At 36.2% G+C, this 17,192-nt stretch overlaps 2 protein-coding genes across 2 annotated transcripts; one reads left to right on the top strand and one right to left on the bottom strand.

The window, feature by feature from the left end:
• Positions 1 to 2,534: 2,534 nt before the first annotated feature.
• LOC126368387 (nose resistant to fluoxetine protein 6-like) lies at positions 2,535 to 12,580 on the bottom strand. The gene is made up of 13 exons (XM_050012345.1): positions 12,252 to 12,580; positions 11,433 to 11,718; positions 10,846 to 11,037; positions 10,382 to 10,461; positions 9,676 to 9,872; positions 9,059 to 9,173; positions 8,483 to 8,697; positions 7,851 to 8,044; positions 7,164 to 7,299; positions 6,485 to 6,671; positions 5,562 to 5,704; positions 3,910 to 4,018; positions 2,535 to 2,920 (listed from the first exon to the last, which is right to left on the bottom strand). Exons 1-13 carry the CDS (start codon positions 12,445 to 12,447, stop codon positions 2,880 to 2,882), a joined length of 2,091 nt encoding a protein of 696 aa, XP_049868302.1. The 5' UTR covers positions 12,448 to 12,580; the 3' UTR covers positions 2,535 to 2,879.
• A 3,137-nt stretch (positions 12,581 to 15,717) lies between these two features.
• LOC126368484 (uncharacterized) lies at positions 15,718 to 17,104 on the top strand. Its single transcript, XM_050012506.1, has 2 exons — positions 15,718 to 15,999; positions 16,421 to 17,104. The coding sequence occupies exons 1-2, from the start codon at positions 15,834 to 15,836 to the stop codon at positions 17,041 to 17,043; spliced, it is 789 nt and encodes a 262-aa protein (XP_049868463.1). The 5' UTR covers positions 15,718 to 15,833; the 3' UTR covers positions 17,044 to 17,104.
• The last annotated feature ends 88 nt before the right edge of the window (positions 17,105 to 17,192 follow it).

The raw sequence follows: 17,192 nt of genomic DNA on the forward strand, positions 1-17,192 counted from the left end.
TCCCCATCGGAAATCGAACCCGGACCTCCAGATCGTGAGCCTAACGCCTTATGACGTCTGACGTTTTATTACCTAGTACGTACCACGGAAAATTAGATTGATTTTTACAAAAACTTTAAAAATCATATAAGTAGGATAATAGTATTTATTGCTCCTACAGTTATGGCAGTAGTTGATAAATTGTATCATTACTCAACCGAATATGAACTGGTACTGATCAACTTTATTTAAAGCACGACTACTAGTTTCTAAACAATAAAACTAAGAAAATTGAATACACTATCCAAAAGCCAATTTGTCCCAAATTAGGATCAATACGAATAATACACAATACTAAAGCAAGAGTACATAAGGCTTCATTCACAATGAATGAAAGGATGCGGGAACGAGAGCACTGTTAGTGTGGAGTTTGCGAAATTGTTTGCGAAAGACTCTAATAAAAACTGAAAATACAAAGAAACAGGCATATCGGTTCAAATCAATGTTGTTTTTGGCAGGTGAAACATAAGATGAGAATATAATAAATGCAGTGGAAATGAAAACGTTAAAAATAGGAGTGGAGTAGCTTTGAATGATAGAATGAGGAGTTGTGTGATTATGATAAAGAAGTTTTATAGTATGAACAAAAATGTAGTGACGATAATTTGGAAAGATAATATTTGGATTGATTAAAGAGCTTGGATGGTTTGGAAATTTAAAAAGAATGACTAAAAGTAAACTTAATAAAAACGGGTTATGATCCAGGTGTAATTTATAGAATCATGATAGAACCGCCTAGACAAAAATGCTGCGGTGAAATCTGGAAACTCAGAAGAAATTCCTTACAATATTTTTTCCTTCACCACACTATTATACTCTGTGTAGAAGGCTCTGTGCCGAGGTTTTTCTTGCAGCTTCTTTTCCCCAGCTATACAGGTTGTGAGGAACTGCTGTAGTTTTAGGCGGATGAGACGTTCGTTGTGTGAAAATTGACGATTCAAAGTGTAACTATTTTTTTTTTTTTATTAGGTTTACCAACAGTTACAACATTATTACTACGCCTATTCAACAAACATAGGTATTATTCTAAATGCGTAACCAATTAAAGGTAAACACAGCTAACAATTTGTATAAACTTATCAAGCTAAAAGTAACGTGTGTGTGTGTGTGTGTGTGGTTAAGTGTGTTTGCATGTATATGCGTGTTTACGTGTGCTACAATAAGTATATATATGTATATAGTATATGAACATAGATACATACGATATAATATTTACATAAATATCAGCCGCCTTAAAATCTGAACCCTGTTGATCCTGCATTAAATGATTGGAATACTTGCGACTTTAGCCCAAATTTACTGATAGAAAATAAGTCGATATCTGTGAACTGATTGTTGTAGGTTAAAATCATTCGACTAATAACGGAATTTTTTTCATAGTTAGTGGAATGTAAAGGGGTAACAAAAATCTTTCTTTAAATGACGGGTACGACGTCTGGGTACATTAAAACCAATCTGTTGAAGGAGTTCCGGACAATCAAGTCGATTTTGTAAGATATCATACAATAGACAGAGATCGAGCATTTTACGCCGCTCATTTAATGTCAAAAGATTATGAGATCTACAACTTTCTAGGTACGATAAGTGACTTTGATTAGTTTTAAAATTTAAATGTTTTATAAAAAGTTTTTGAATTTTTTCTATACGATCAATGTATACCGCATAGCAAGGGGACCAAATCGGGCTAGCATACTCCAAAATACTACGTCCGTATGCAAAATAAACTACTTTTAAGCTGAGTGAACATTTAAAAGGCTTACAAGTTCTTAGGACAAAACATAAGTTGCGATAGGCTCTCCGTGTTATTTTTTCACAGTGGTCTGACAGAAGCATCTTTGCATCAAAGAAGACCCCAAGATCACGCACCATATTGACCCTCTCCATTACAACGCCGTTGAGATTGTATGCAAAAGTAATAGGTTGTTTTCTACGCGTGAAACTGATAGTTTGACATTTATTGATACTTATGGATATTCTGTTCCGAATATAATACTCTTGAAGTGCATCTAAATCTTGTTGTAATAGCCTGCAGTCACCAATGTTTCGAATTGTGGCGTATACTTTTTTGTCATCGGCGTACATCATATGTTTGGCGAATTTGAAACAGTTAATGATCTATGTTACCTACTGAATAAAGATATTTTTGGATTTGAATTTGAGTCGAGCGTTCTTCTACCTAGAAATGGGTTTTTTCAAATTGCATACAGACCGAAAAGACTAATATTCCCGCTGTCTATCGCCGCATCCGCTCCCGCGAGTTTATCATGCACAAGCAGACAGAATTACTAATAAGGCTGAATAGACTGTCCGTATAAATCTCAATAATTGCTCGGCGAATATTTCAGGTAATTGCTTGAATATAGCGACGTATTCATCAAGTGGCTGTTTGAGTGAAGTCGCTCTGCTACAAAGGGATATTGTGTGGTGATAAAAAAAACTGTGGTAGACTTGGCTTTGTAATTAGATTTTTTTTTTAGAAAACATGTTGAGAAACATTAAAACAACAACCTAACCTTACACAAATACCTTACTATAGGCTAAGCACTTTCCATATTATTATCATGATAAGATTGCTTTTTCCAAGGCCACGTCATAAAGATAAAAAAAGTATTTAGATTTTCACCTTACAAAATGAGTAGAGCAAATATTATTGCGGAATGTAGCTATTTCATTATACCAGGCGCATGTTATAAAATTAACGTCACTTATTTATTTTATTTTTTTCAAAAAATAGAAAAATGATTTGTGACAATCAAACATACTTACCTACCTCCTCACATTTTAATACAAAATAAATAAGTTAATCTAAATTCAGTTTAAAGTTCTACTGCAGGTATCTATCACTCCTTATCCGGGATTTCTTTTTTTGGCTTTTTTGCTCCTGTAACAAAAAGCAATTAATTATAATACGTGTATATGCAAATGTTAACATACCTTTACATAATTCATATAGGTATATAAGCAATTAGCTCAAAATATATTAGGTAAGTACTTAATTTTTACCGATTCGTCTTAAAATTAATTTACAAGTATTATTTTAAGTTTAATCAGATTCAATTATTCCAATGATTGTCAAATTTGTTTTCGAATTTATGTTTGGATCACGTGCTCAGCGGTGAAGGAAAACATCATGAGGAAACCCACATTCCCCAGAAATGCTTTTTCGGAGGTATGTGACCTAACTTGTATTGGGCTGGATTTCCCTTCACGGATTGGAAGGTCAGACAAGCAGTCGTTTCTGTAAAGAACCGGACCTGTCAAATCTTCAGGTTAAGTAAACGGACCCTGTGAAAAACGGGTTAATGCTATGATGATGATAATTTTAAGTTGCATCTGAACTGAACTGCTACATCTATTCATACTAAGAAGTCACTAAAGCTAACGAGTTCAGTATAGATGTATAAAACTCTCTCTCTCTTGGGTCGGTCCCTCATATCTGAGGATCGTGGTCAGCATCAGGGTTGCGAGGACCCTTCATGCTGACTCTCTTGGGAAAATAGAAGCAGTGGTTTCCCGTTGCCTTCTGCCCTAGACATTTTTGAAGTTATTTAAACTCCAAGGCCGCTGTTGCCTCTACGGTCGGTTGCCCGACCGGTGGTATGGTTATACCGCCATTGCTCGGTCGCCAGAGCCTCGTCCGTTATCTAGTAGGGAGCACCGCGGCGTCCAGTGGACACCGCCGCCAGCGACTCATAATGAAGCACCGACGCGCGCAGGTGAGGTTGGCAGTTGGGCCGGATATAGGTGTTCTTTCCGTTCTCCCCTTACTCCCCTATGTATAAAACTAGTGTTGCCGATTGGACTAGAGGATTAACTCTATCGGTATATAGTTAGTCAACACTATAAAAAGCGTAAAATCAAAAAGCTTACCACTTCCTAAGAGCACCTTGAATAGAATAGAGAATGGCGAGTCAAGAATCAGCGTCAAAAAAAATGAAATACCATATGTCATCAACACTTGACTGAAGAAATGGTATATCTGAAATATAAAATACAATAATCAAAAAGCCTGAAGATAAAAGTCAAAGTAATCCATTGAAGGAGTTTCCAGGCTACGTACAAACATACATACATAAACTCACGCCTATTTCCCACCGGGGTAAGCAGAGACTATAGAATTCCATTTGCTTCGATTAGGCTACGTACCCTAAAAATAATATAGTAGAAAGGGTTGTACAGATTTACTGTGATAATTACCTATTTTGTCATGCTCGGGTACATAATTACTCAACAATATTAAATGTAATTACGGAGGCATACTATATAAAAATAAATACTGCTTGATATTTGGATCAGATACGGTGCAGAATTATGTTGCAATAGTGATTCTCCTTATTTTCATCAGAATAATAATGGATGGCAGAAGTGTTGTGCCTGAGTGTAATATAACAAGAGTCATCATTTATGCCAGCCCCAACAGTATCCTGAAGACGTTATGTGATAGGTGGGACCCCCCCTTCTAAAAAGGTGGATGGAGCTTCACACCCTATAATTTGAACTTACGGTCGCCCGAATAATGTCCTACTAACACTAGTTTATAAGTCGTTTGTGTACTAACATTCTATGGACTTTGTCCGAAATAAACGATTTTTATTTATTTATTTATACACACCACCACCGTGGTCCAGTGGTTGAAAGTTGGGCTGTCGATCCGGAGGCCCCGGGTTCGATTCCCGGTGGGGACATATCACAAAAAATACTTTGTGGTTCCTAGTTTGGTTAGGACATTACTGGTTGATCACCAGATTATCCGAAAGTAAGATGATCCGTGCTTCGGAAGGCACGTTAACCCGTTGGTCCCGGTTACTACTTACAGATGTAAGTATGTAGTCGTTACATGAGCCATGTCAGGGGCCTTTGGCGGCTCAATAGTAACCCTGACACCAGGGTTGATGAGGTTGGTACTCCACCACACAACCCACACGATAGAAGTAGAAGATTTACACCCAAAAACAAATAAAATACATGCATAATTATGTCTGTTATCCATGAAATCAGAAGGTTAAACGAAGGCAACTCTGAACAGCGCCATCTATATAGTTTTTGGAGAACGTAGACTGGAAAGTCCTTCATTGCCAAGGGCAGCTAATGATTCAACATCACGCGCCTTGGTTATGAAGATACTAACACCTAATAAGAATATAGAACCTAAATATTGTCGAATATTAAAGTTACACTTTGGGTAACATCACATTATTGTATTTTATTAAAAGTTATAAGGAAAAAATAATGTTGTATTTAAATTGACTTGTACACGTTTATTTTATTTATTTTTTTTTGAATTGTAATTATTGACTAAGTTGTTTTTAATTTAATGTTTCGTTGATATTAATTAGTAATATATGTACTATTTTTAAATTCGTCGAAATATTGATAAATGTTGATTTCACTTTAAGTTGTTGGCTTTTAGATGCTCAATTGTTATATTTTTGGATTGTTTAAATTCATAGGTACATATGTAAAATTTCAAATACAATTTATATTGTTAATGAAAAAAAAATAAAAAATAAAAATAAGCTTACCGCAACACCATCGCTAAAGAATATGGGTGCTCGAGCAGTTCCAGTAAGGATGAACTGAAGGTGGAAGTGATACAAATACATGGCGTAGGAAATACGAGATGGCATCTTCCAAAAGTCCAGACAGAGGAACCAGTTGATGGGACCTGGAAAATAAGGTGATAAGAATTTTTACAAGATTCTAAAGCCGGCCACTTTGGACTCAATTTCGTACGAAATCGACTCTGCGACAACCAATTTGCTGCGCTCCCATAGTACTTAAAAGGTTTGTAATTTCCCCGCTTCTGTGCACACAAAGTCAAAACGGCGGCTGTATTAATCCAGGCAAATTGTCTATCAAAAAAACGTTCATAGTTTTAACACATTTGTTACTTACAATTATTCTTCTATCGTGTGGGTTGTGAGATGGATTACCAACCTCATCAACCCTGGTGTCTGGGTTATAATTGAGCCGCCAAAGGCCCCTGACATGACTCATGTCACCCGAAGCACGAGTCGTCTTACTTTTTGGACTATCAGGTGATCAGCCTGTAATGTCCTAACCAAACTAGGGATCACAAAGTGATTAGTCCTCACCGGGATTCGAACCCGGGACCTCTGGATCGTGAGCAGAACGCTCAACGACTGGACCACGGAGGCTCTTTAAAGCAAAGGTACTGAATAGTACAGTTTAGGTACGTTTTTTGATATACATTTTGCCTGGAGCCATTACGATACACCCGCCATTTTGACTCTCAATATTTGCATTTGTATGCATGAGTCGAATTTTTTTTAAAGCGTACATCTACAACAATAATGACGATGACTTGACATGACATTTGAAAAAAGAATTAGAATATACGTACAAAATATGAAGAACAAATGCCAATTCAACAATTTTTATCTTAGATAAGTACAAAAAATCTTATAAAATATTAACTCATTACCTGATAAACCGTGTTGGCAAGCGAATATGACCCATCCAACCACTGCAGCCCATGCCGACCTTGCAAAGGAATTCACCAGGTCATCTACGATCCAATAGTCCCAGCCCTCGAGTTTCATTAGGTGCGTCACGTAAATAAGTCCAAAGACAAGAATACCCGAGCAGATCCACAGAAGTGCTGTTACGTACTGAAAACAGATGAAGAATATTTATTTCCCCACACAACACTGTGACTAATTACAAAATGCATAGATTATTGGCATACTTATTCTATGAAGGGCTGATGTCTTAATAAGTAAAAAAACCCGTAGCAGAGAGGAGTAAGTATTTTTGCGACTACTTTTTCACTTTGTAACAAATTATGAAGTGGAAAATGTTAAAATGATGAAATGGAGAAGAAAAGAAAACGAAAAAGACAAAGTGATGTAAATAAAAGATAATTTTCGTTACGAAATCATGCCAATGATGATAGTACTCCATCGTATTGTTAAGAAGTTCATAATTCTTACAAATAATAAATGTCAGAATAAGTAAATACCTTACATAAACATAAACTGCCTATATACGCCCCACTGCTGGGCACAGGCCTCCCCTCAATCAACCGGAGGGGGTATGGAGCATAGCGTGGTGGTGTAAATACCTTATAATAATTTATATCTCTAAGGACTTGGTATACTCACACGAGGAATATTAGGTTTTCTACCCTTCCATATGTTCATGAGATAGCCAAAGATCATCCCGACGAAAAATGGTGAGGCTCTAGTCAATGTGTTGAAGTAATAAAGGTGCTGAAACTCATCACTACCACCTTCACGTCTGAAATGTGTACGCAATGTTTCAAAATATGTTTTAAGTATATATCAATAAACTTAAAAATAGGTACTTACCACACGATGTAAAATATTTACAAGTAAACAGCAAATAATTATTAATTGTGGAGAAAAAAGAAAACAACGGTTTTAAATTAACACAACAAAACTCACGACTATATTCCAATTGAGGTAGTCAGAGGTACATCCATTGCAAGATGAACTAAGTACCCTTACCTAACCGAGCTTTTTGTCAGTCCAACTTGATAGGTACCATAATATCGCCGTCTATAATGGTCGAGTGAACTGTCTTAGTGAGAACAAATTAATAACTCATTGGTGCAAGTCCAGTACCGGGGTACGGACCGGTGCTTCCCGCTTAAGAAGCAAGCCAAAGTACCACAGGACCACAGTGAATTCCCACTTACACCCAGTCATGCAATCACAGTGAGTTATTAAATTTCAGTTATCACACAGAAGGTCTTTTTGATTTGAAACAAAGTGAATAGTTGCGAATATTCCCAACAAAGATTTATAATAAAACATACTATTACTTACACAGGAGCGATACTCCATCCTTGGAACTGATGGATGAAGCTATACGTAGTGCCAATAGTTAAAGCAATAAGTAGACCAGCTGCGAGGGAGATCCAGGCGTGTTTCTTATTGCCATTCAGCACCCAATATAGGAACAATGGACAAACGAGGTAGCAGTGCATGTCGATAGCTAAGTACCAGGTGTGGTTGATGCACTGGAAGAAAATACAGTTCAAAACTCTTAATTTAAAAATCTTTGGTGAATCATCTGAGAGAAATTGCCGCAGAGAAGATGAAAGAATTAAGGTCGACTGGTTTTGGTGTTGTGGTGTTGACAGAGGGCAGCAGTAAATGTCACTACTATTCAGAGGCGAAGGGCAATAGTCCTAATACGCCTTTACTTTGAGCGCCATCCTACTCGCGTCAGATCAAGTACTGCGAGGCGGAAGGCAAGAAGGAAACTACTGCCCTATTTTTCCTTTAAAAAGTAGCATGGAAAATGCTACACCGACAGGAGCGTGGCTCTTAAATTAGTCATAATGGTGTTAGGAAATCGCTAAGTAACTGTAGTAGTAACTGTGTAAAAAGATTGTATTTTGCATAAGACTTTCATAATCTGCTGAATAATAACAAAAAAAATACATATTTTTTACCTGATCAGCGGGGTTCAGAAAGTTCTGTACATATAGTAACGTAGACCACCAGTAGGTCCGACAGTTGTTTGTGTTCCACGCGTTCCACTGCCAGAAAGGTCCGTCAGCTATATGGTGGAACAGTGACGCTTGCAGCAACACTATTGCTGCTAGCAATGGAAACATGCGCAGAAGTCGGTTGAGGTAGAAAAGATGGATGTTCCTTATAAGTTTTGCTGAAAATTACAGAAAAGTTTCATAGATTGTTGATATGTTGGAAAAATATTAAATTTAATTGGTTGCGTTCAGGCGGTTAAACAAGCCTGACCAATAGATTAGCTACTAGCAAAAGTAGTTGACAAATAAAAAGATATAAGAAATGAGAGAAAGAAAAGAAAGAGTATTTAAATAAGAAGAAAATCCTTACAAAATATTTGTCAAGAAGTTAATTAAACACATACTTTCGTTGAAAGGGTGCTAGTTAAAAACTGCAATAACTATGTAAATTCAAAAACGAAAGAATAAACTCATGCCTCCAAAAAGGTGATTTTGAGAAAGCTTTTGTCGACTCATGATAATTATCAAGAAAACACTTACAACCACTGAGTTTTCCAGCAGTCGTATAAACCACTAGAAGTCCACTGAGAAAGAAGAATGTGTCCACAGTATACGGTGCAGCAGTAATCCACAACGAATTTAAACTAAGTATCCACTGTAACAAATGAAAAAATAAATTTGACGCTGGAAATATTAAGGCCATCACTTGCTCGTCCATCCTTTTGCCAGGGCACGCAGAAGTAAAAGATATGGCAGCTATTCAGTCAAAGGTTAATGCTGTCTACGGCTGATTGTAATTCAGTTGTTCATAACTAATTCAAATATGAACTTAGACGGCCAATAATCTCGCATGTGATTCGTAGATTTTGTCAAAATTGGCCCACTGGGGTAATTAATTGCCCATTTTAGTTCCGCTACACCTGTACAATTTTAATTAAGTAAACGCTGAACAGATGATGGTTTTCGATTATTGTGTAATGAAAAAAATACGTAGTTATTGCCATTTGAGGCATTTAATAAAATACATCTCATATCATAGACCAGCACTTACAGGCGACAGGTTGTTAGACAAAGTGTAATTGTAATTTGAATAGATTCTTTGGCTCTTGGTCGAAAGTATTATGTAGGTACTGGGTTGCAGCAACTTAGGAACTCACCTCAAAATATACATAACGAACGTTTATAGTATGCGGCAACAGGAGATAAGTGTGACCAACAACGATCCAGAACATGGATATAGCTCTGATGCCATCAACACTGTTAAGGTTGTTAGGATTATAACTAAAAGACGTCAAACGTTTCCCATTTGTGTATACGGAGAATGACTTCAACAATGGACTGGTTTCCTGTGGATCTGAAAAAAAACCAATTGTATTTATATTTACCAGTGACGTACTGAGTCATCTCAACTATAATTTATATTTATATTTATTATATGATTATTAGACATTCCTTGAAATAATAAAGTTTCAGTCGCGTTTATGATCATTCATAATCTGTTATTTGTGTGTATTCTAGACTAAAAAATCAGTATCGAAGCTTAAATCATAATGATACCAAATCTGAAACTATCAAATCTTTAACGATTGAACTAATTGTCGTTACCATTACTTATTAAAAATGTTATTAACCTTTGTACTATGAGACTCCCGTTTACGAGTATCAAATCAATTATCAATTGCGTCAATGGAATTAGTCATATCACTTCTTTTCTATAAATTCGTAATCCGTTTGGAGCTTCATATCTACATAAAATCTTTATATTACCTTTCAGGGGAAGATTTAAAAAAAGACGTTCAATACTTATTATTCATAAGCTTAGAAGGGTGGAACTTGTGATGAACATAACCATAATTGAATTACCTTTTTTAAGGAAAAATGTGTGATGTAGATCATAACCCGTACTTAGGATCGTCAAAAGACCGATAAAAGAAAATATAGCTCTGAAAATAAGGAAAAGTGTAATTAGTGCAACCTATACAAATTGTTCATAATTATAATTATAATACCAAACCTCATCATCATCATCACAGGGTCCGTTTACTTAACCTGAAGATTTTACAGGTCCGCTTTATTACAGAAGCGACCAGAAACCAAACCTAACCAAACCTACCAAACCTATTTAAGAGTATTACATAGGTAGCTTATCACTGTTAAAATTTGTATTTGCCGCTGAGGTTGGTAATAATCCACAAGATAGAAGATAAAGCAAACCAACCATGATTTTTAAAATTTTGCAACGCGGCCCTATGACAATATGGTCCATTTTGAACGTGTCATTATTTTTTTAGTTGTTTTTTTAGATGGCATTAAATACTTATACTTACATTGCTACATAATCTGCTGGCGCCCACGGCTTATCACCTTTGAATCGGCAAAACTCTTCCCTATAGCGAAACCCTAACATTGTGAGGTTGAAGAGGAGACCTGACAACCCTTCTTGTGTAGTGCAAGTTTTTGGCACGCATAGAGCCATTCTGAATGTTGGAAGATTTAATGCTGGCAATATTGGAAGTGTTCTAAAAAAGAAAATTGAAAAAAATAATTATTAAAAGATCCAATAACAATAACTGGTGTCTACAGAAAATAGGGAATAATGAAACTGAAATTAAGTACATTCCTAGATTACTTTTGCGTTGTCAGCTAATATGCTTGCTGTTTTTCAGCTATCGTAAAAATGTTTTTTAAATATTTTCTGTTAACATTTAAAAACGTTTTCAGCATTATTGACGAATAAATATAAATTTTGGAAATTATGGAATAATAGATAAATAGATAAATAAAATACTTTATTGAGCACAATGGACACAAAATACAGAGATAAGGACAACATATACAGAAAAGCACAACAGGCGGCCTTATTGCTCATGCGGCAATATTGTGTACATTTTACATTTTATAAGAAGGTACTGACCTTGACACATCAGCTCCAATGGCGATTGCTGCAAGTTTTGATTTCAATCCTTCAATCTCATTCAATCGTTCCAAAGTTTCATTATTATAAAATGTAGGGTCAAAATCTGACCAATTCATATAATCTGCTACATCTCTACTAACGGGACCTTCGATCATGCAGAATTTTCCTTCTATGACAGAATCATCTATTGGTTCATGTATATCGATACATTGATCGTAGTAACCCATGTCAATATTGTTAAATTCTGTTAAGCCTTTCGGAAGTCTCATACCAGCCTCCAAAACTAAAAAAAAAACATAAGAAAATAAAATTTTGCTACAGAACAAAAATTTGCACTAGACTAGTTTCAAATAATAGAATGGTTTCAGATGCTATAAAGCGGATGAAGGATTGCGAAAGCGGTACCTATATAAGGCGAAGGTTGTTGGTAGGGCTGGCAGAGGAACACCTAGAAGGATGTACCACACCAAATTGGGGACGTCTTTAAAAACAGTAAAGCGAAGATCAAGATCATAGGATCTTGATATACTCTTCTTGCTGCACATGCTGCTTCAGATTAGAAAGTGCTTTACCTTTTTTAAAGACGTCCCCAATATGGTGTGATACATTCTTCTAGGTCTTCCTCTGCCAGCCCTACAAACAACCTTCGCCTTATATAGGTACGGCTTTCGTAATCCTATTATCCTTCATCCGCTTTACGTGTCTAAACCAACTTAACATTCTTTTCACAATCTTAGTCACTGTATTAAATGTTACTCCCGAATCTCTCTTATTACAGATCTTATTTAACAAGAAATGTTCGAGAAATCTACTTACATTTTAATCTTAATACCGCATTATTATTTGTTATGAATCGAAGTTGTTCACGACATAATTCTGGATCCAAAGCTTCTTCATATATTGCAGGGTCAAATGCTGGATGGGTTGGATACCAGTGTAAATGCACATGTGCCGTCACAATATTTCCTAATACAAATTGAAGTGCAATATGTACCAAAAATTTTAAACGCATTTTTTTAATTGTATTTGTCCTACTCAAAAGTTGCAAACACTCCTCTTGCGTACAAAGCAAGATTCAAAATGTACTTAGTAACAAAAATGTTATTTAAACAATTGATAAATAATATCGAACTAGTTTTTGGAAACTGAATTAACATTGGCGAATCGTTGACGAGATTTTTATAAGTTAATCTTATCGTACCTAATTGATTTATATTTCGGAAATGTTGCGTTGTTATCTGATAGCAATATTATTTAGCAAATTTTATGATTTACTCAATAAGTACGTTTCTTCCGAGATTATTTATATCTGTGTAGTTACAAACACACACACACACACACACACGTAATTATAAATTAACAAAAGACAATGGTCTTCTTCTTCTTTGCGAGTCGATGGCGATCGAAACTAAATTTTTGCTGACCAATAATTGGCCACGCTTACGGCATTGTCAGTGGCTTCGTACAGGTCTTTAATAGTGCAGGTGTTAGGGCACTTAGGACAGCACAAAAGGTGAGCCATAGTTTGTGGTGATACTCCACACTCGCAATCATCGCAACCATCAACCAGGTATCCCCACCTGCAGAGATTATCCTTGCAGCGGCCGACCTGTGTCCGGAGCCTATTTAAAGACTTCCATGTGGGCCACGCTAGATTACTTCCAGGCGGGAGACCCGCCGATGGCGCGATAAAAGGGGTGGGAGAACACTTTCCCCGCCAAAGATTTAAGCGGGCTTGGCTAGGTTCGGAATCCAATGGAGCCACCTCTCACAATGACAATGGTCTGAACAATTCAAAGAATAAACAGAGACCATTTTGAGATACTTACTATTCTTGCTTCCTTTACATTCATCAATCGATTCACACACACACACAGTTTCTGTGTATAGAACTGTAGAGCTTACGAAACTTTTTTAAGGACATCTTCGATTTGGTCTTCTTCCCTAGTGTGTGTGTGTTGTGACGTCAAAAACCGACGTCATCAACATTAACCTTGGTGTCAGGGTTACTATTGATTCCGATTTGGTTAGAGCCATAGAGCAACAAAGATATCCTGAGGTTAGAGCACATCTTTCTAAGTCTTCCTCTGCCAGTCAACAATTTTCGCCTTACTTTTTTTATCCGCTTCACGTTTCTGGAATTTTAAATTATTCCCCTCCGGAAGAATATAGATAGATAGTTTAATTATTATCGATATTCTAATTATACGATTAACACGCGGCGTATGTTTGTAGACCAGATTTAAAACGGCTTACGATAACAAGGTTCCAAAATTCCAATAGCCTTGGACTAAAACATCTTCGTTACTTATAGAAAATTGTTGGTACGTAGGTACATAAAATAAATAGGTACCTAAAAAACAGTCCGTTGTATTTTAGAAATACTTTATTATTTATTACTTGTATTAAAAAATATGAAACTGAGTTATTAGGATACTTATCTGGACGTACATAAACTCACGCCCGCAAAACATAATGGGGAGGACAGAGCCACAAATTATAAAAAAAACCTGCAGCCAAAGTTGATTATTACATTCAGATAAGTATTCTAATTATGTTACTTTGTAGGTTTTGGTACAGATAAATTAAAAACCTTTTTTGTCTACTCATTTTGTTATTTTTACTTTGATAAAAACAAAAACGAAATACGCAAGTTTTGAAGATACAAATATATACGGGGTCAATCTAAAAATATAGAAAAGAGACATCTATCGTACATTACGCGAACTGCGTCGATAGCTGACACTGGACTTCTGCCGCGTACCTACCTTTCTAAAGCTATACGTGAAAGTTCAGACAAACTCCATTAGATGGCGTTGAAAATATATACAAACAAACAACAATATAGTAACAACAAATTAGCCCCTATTCCTAGCAGTCTTACCGAATAGTCTTACCAGTTGAACTACTGGGAATTTCTTACTAGTAATAGCACCCCTCTCGTAATCCCTATTAGAGTAGAACTCTGATTCTTCAAAGGAACTATCGCAGGCAAATATACTTACGTACTTTACATAACATAGCATAGCATCACGCCTAAACATCCAAAGGAGTAGGCAGGTGTACAGTATACACCCACTCTTCGCCAGCTATGTAATAAAAAGCGAGTCGATCCTGGGACCTACGTGATGTCAACCATGATCTAACCATGAATTTAAAATCGAATCCAGTGGTTAAGAACCTGAGTCTGGTTTCAAACCCATGACACTACGATGTAAGCCACGCGTTCTACGAACAGGGCTATCACGGAACATAGGTAGGTGCATAAATTACATCGGCAGAAATAAAAGATTTGAACATAGGTACCTATGCGGAATAATACCTATCTGCAGTACACACTAAAATTTTTAGACGGTTGTTTTAAATTTATGCTTAAAATTGACGTGTATTACATAAATTTTATCTTTGTCGATTACCCGTCCCTTTCTTTTTGAACGGATAAAAAAATGACAGGTATAAATTAAAATAAAATTAGATGGAGTCTGCAGGAATTAGCACTATTGTGGCAACTCCGCATTTTAATTTTGCTTCTACCCTTCTAACATCAAGGAGATGGGTGTTGCTTTTTTTACTTTTTGGTTAATTTAAATAATACAGTCCATTTCTGTGTCAAGCATGTGTTTTTTATTTATATTTATCACCAGCGATGCACGTGCTTTTGTACCTACACGACGACCCTCGGACTGTCGATTTTATCTCCTATAAAGTTCCCAGACACACAAACTACCGACCAATATTATTGGTAGTAATTACCTATGTAGATATATAATAATTATGCTGGTGAATCACAGAACAGATTAGGACGATTACACTAATCACGATGATAAACTGTTTTACGCATAACAATTAGATCGGTAATATGCGATTATTGACGACATAATACCTTCTTAAGTATATCATAATGAATACTGTTATTACAAATATCGACTTTATTTCCTTTTATTACATGAATCTAATAATAATAACCGGCTAACCGCATTAGCGCATTTTGTATAGCGAGTAGTACAAACATTTTTATCACTAGATAAAATAGTAGCTGCTCGTATTTGAATCGTCGACGCGCGACGCTGAGAGTAATGCCCTTGATATTTTATAGTAAGATAAGAATGTACCCACGAGAGCGAGCGAGAAACAAGCATCGGTTTAGCATGACGGAGTTAGACAGAGACAAGTATAGCAACTGAATAAGAGTGAAGGAGAGAGATTGGGTGAATATTATCGTATCTTCGCCCCTATTGGTTTAAGATACGATATACGTCACTATACCGGGGCACATCACGGGCGAAGCAACCGGCTTTAAATGCGTTTTGTACTAGATTTTTTATTGTTATTTCTTTGGATACCATTGTGTGTGTGTACCTTTTGGTGTAATTAAAAGTGCGTTCTCCTTGTGTTTCTATGCACAGTAACTACGAATTTTGCCGTACTGCCGCTATGGAGCATTTGATAGAGAGTGTGCGCAAACACCCTTGTTTATGGAACAGTGAAGTACCGGTATACAAAAACAACGAGCTAAAGGAACGTGCGTGGTGTGAAGTAGTAAAAGAATGTGCTTTATTTGATGGTTCGTAGATATTTATTGTTTACTTTAGTTATGTGCCAGTTTATCTACCTTAATAGATAAATGAAAGTCGGAGAACGTCCAAACATTAATGAGAAGTATTTCTCACTTATGTAAGCTCTGTTATTGTATTGTTATTATATTAAAGATGTATTACCAAACAAAATACCGAGTAGAGGATGCAGTTCGTATTTACACTGTAAAACAGCGCCACCTAGTTGCCCACCATGGAACTTTTTCGTCTTGGAACATTGCGAAAAATGCTGTCGTTTGAAACGTGAACTAAATCTTAGTTCTGTACATTGACACTAGATGGAATAATTTTTCACAAAATGTTTTTTTTCTTTCGTTTAAAAAACAAGCATAATAGTTGGGATGATTATATTAATACGGGTAAATAAATAGCTATTTTGGTTTATTTCAGGTAGAGAAGCCAGAAGTTTATGGAAGAACTTAAGAGATGGACATCGACAGGCAATCGCAAGAAAGAAAACGGCTGGTTCAATGACTAAATGGAGATACGAAGATCAGATGGAATTTCTGCTTCCAACAATGGCCCTCCGCTCTTTAAAAAGACCTAGATTGAGGAGTCCAGAGTCACGTAGGCGGGCATACCTGAGAGAAGACACAAGCAGTATACAAAGTGAGGATTCTTTTGGCGGAGAACCACAAAATGAAGATACTGATAATGAACGTGCATACGCATCTGAATTTGTAGCGATAGAATATGAACAAGAAAAGGTAGAAATTAAAACAGAGAGAGAATCTCCTGAACAAGAAACTTTTCCAAAACCAATAATAGCATCTACTTCTTCGTTTAGTGACGTAAATCATCAACACATAGAGCCTACGTCTACCTTTGCTACTACTACGGTGGCTGCTCATCAAAACAAAGCTCTGGAAAAGTTTTTCATGAGTATGTTTGAAACAACCAATAATTTACCAGAAATACTGCAACACCGAGTGCAACGACAAGTTTTTCAAATTGTTATGGATGCACAAGAAGAACATTTAACAGCAAAAACTGCAAGATTATCTACACCATAATCAACAAAACCATGACCGTCGTCGATAATTTTTGTTGGTGGTATAGTCTTGTATTATCCATTATATTATTTTAGTTAATGGGCTAGTGATGATGATGATCCATTATGTCAGGCGATCATAATTACAGAGTAAATATAATATGGACGTTT

This window comes from Pectinophora gossypiella, chromosome 7 (assembly GCF_024362695.1).
Source record: "Pectinophora gossypiella chromosome 7, ilPecGoss1.1, whole genome shotgun sequence".
NCBI classification, from domain to species: Eukaryota; Metazoa; Arthropoda; class Insecta; order Lepidoptera; family Gelechiidae; genus Pectinophora; species Pectinophora gossypiella.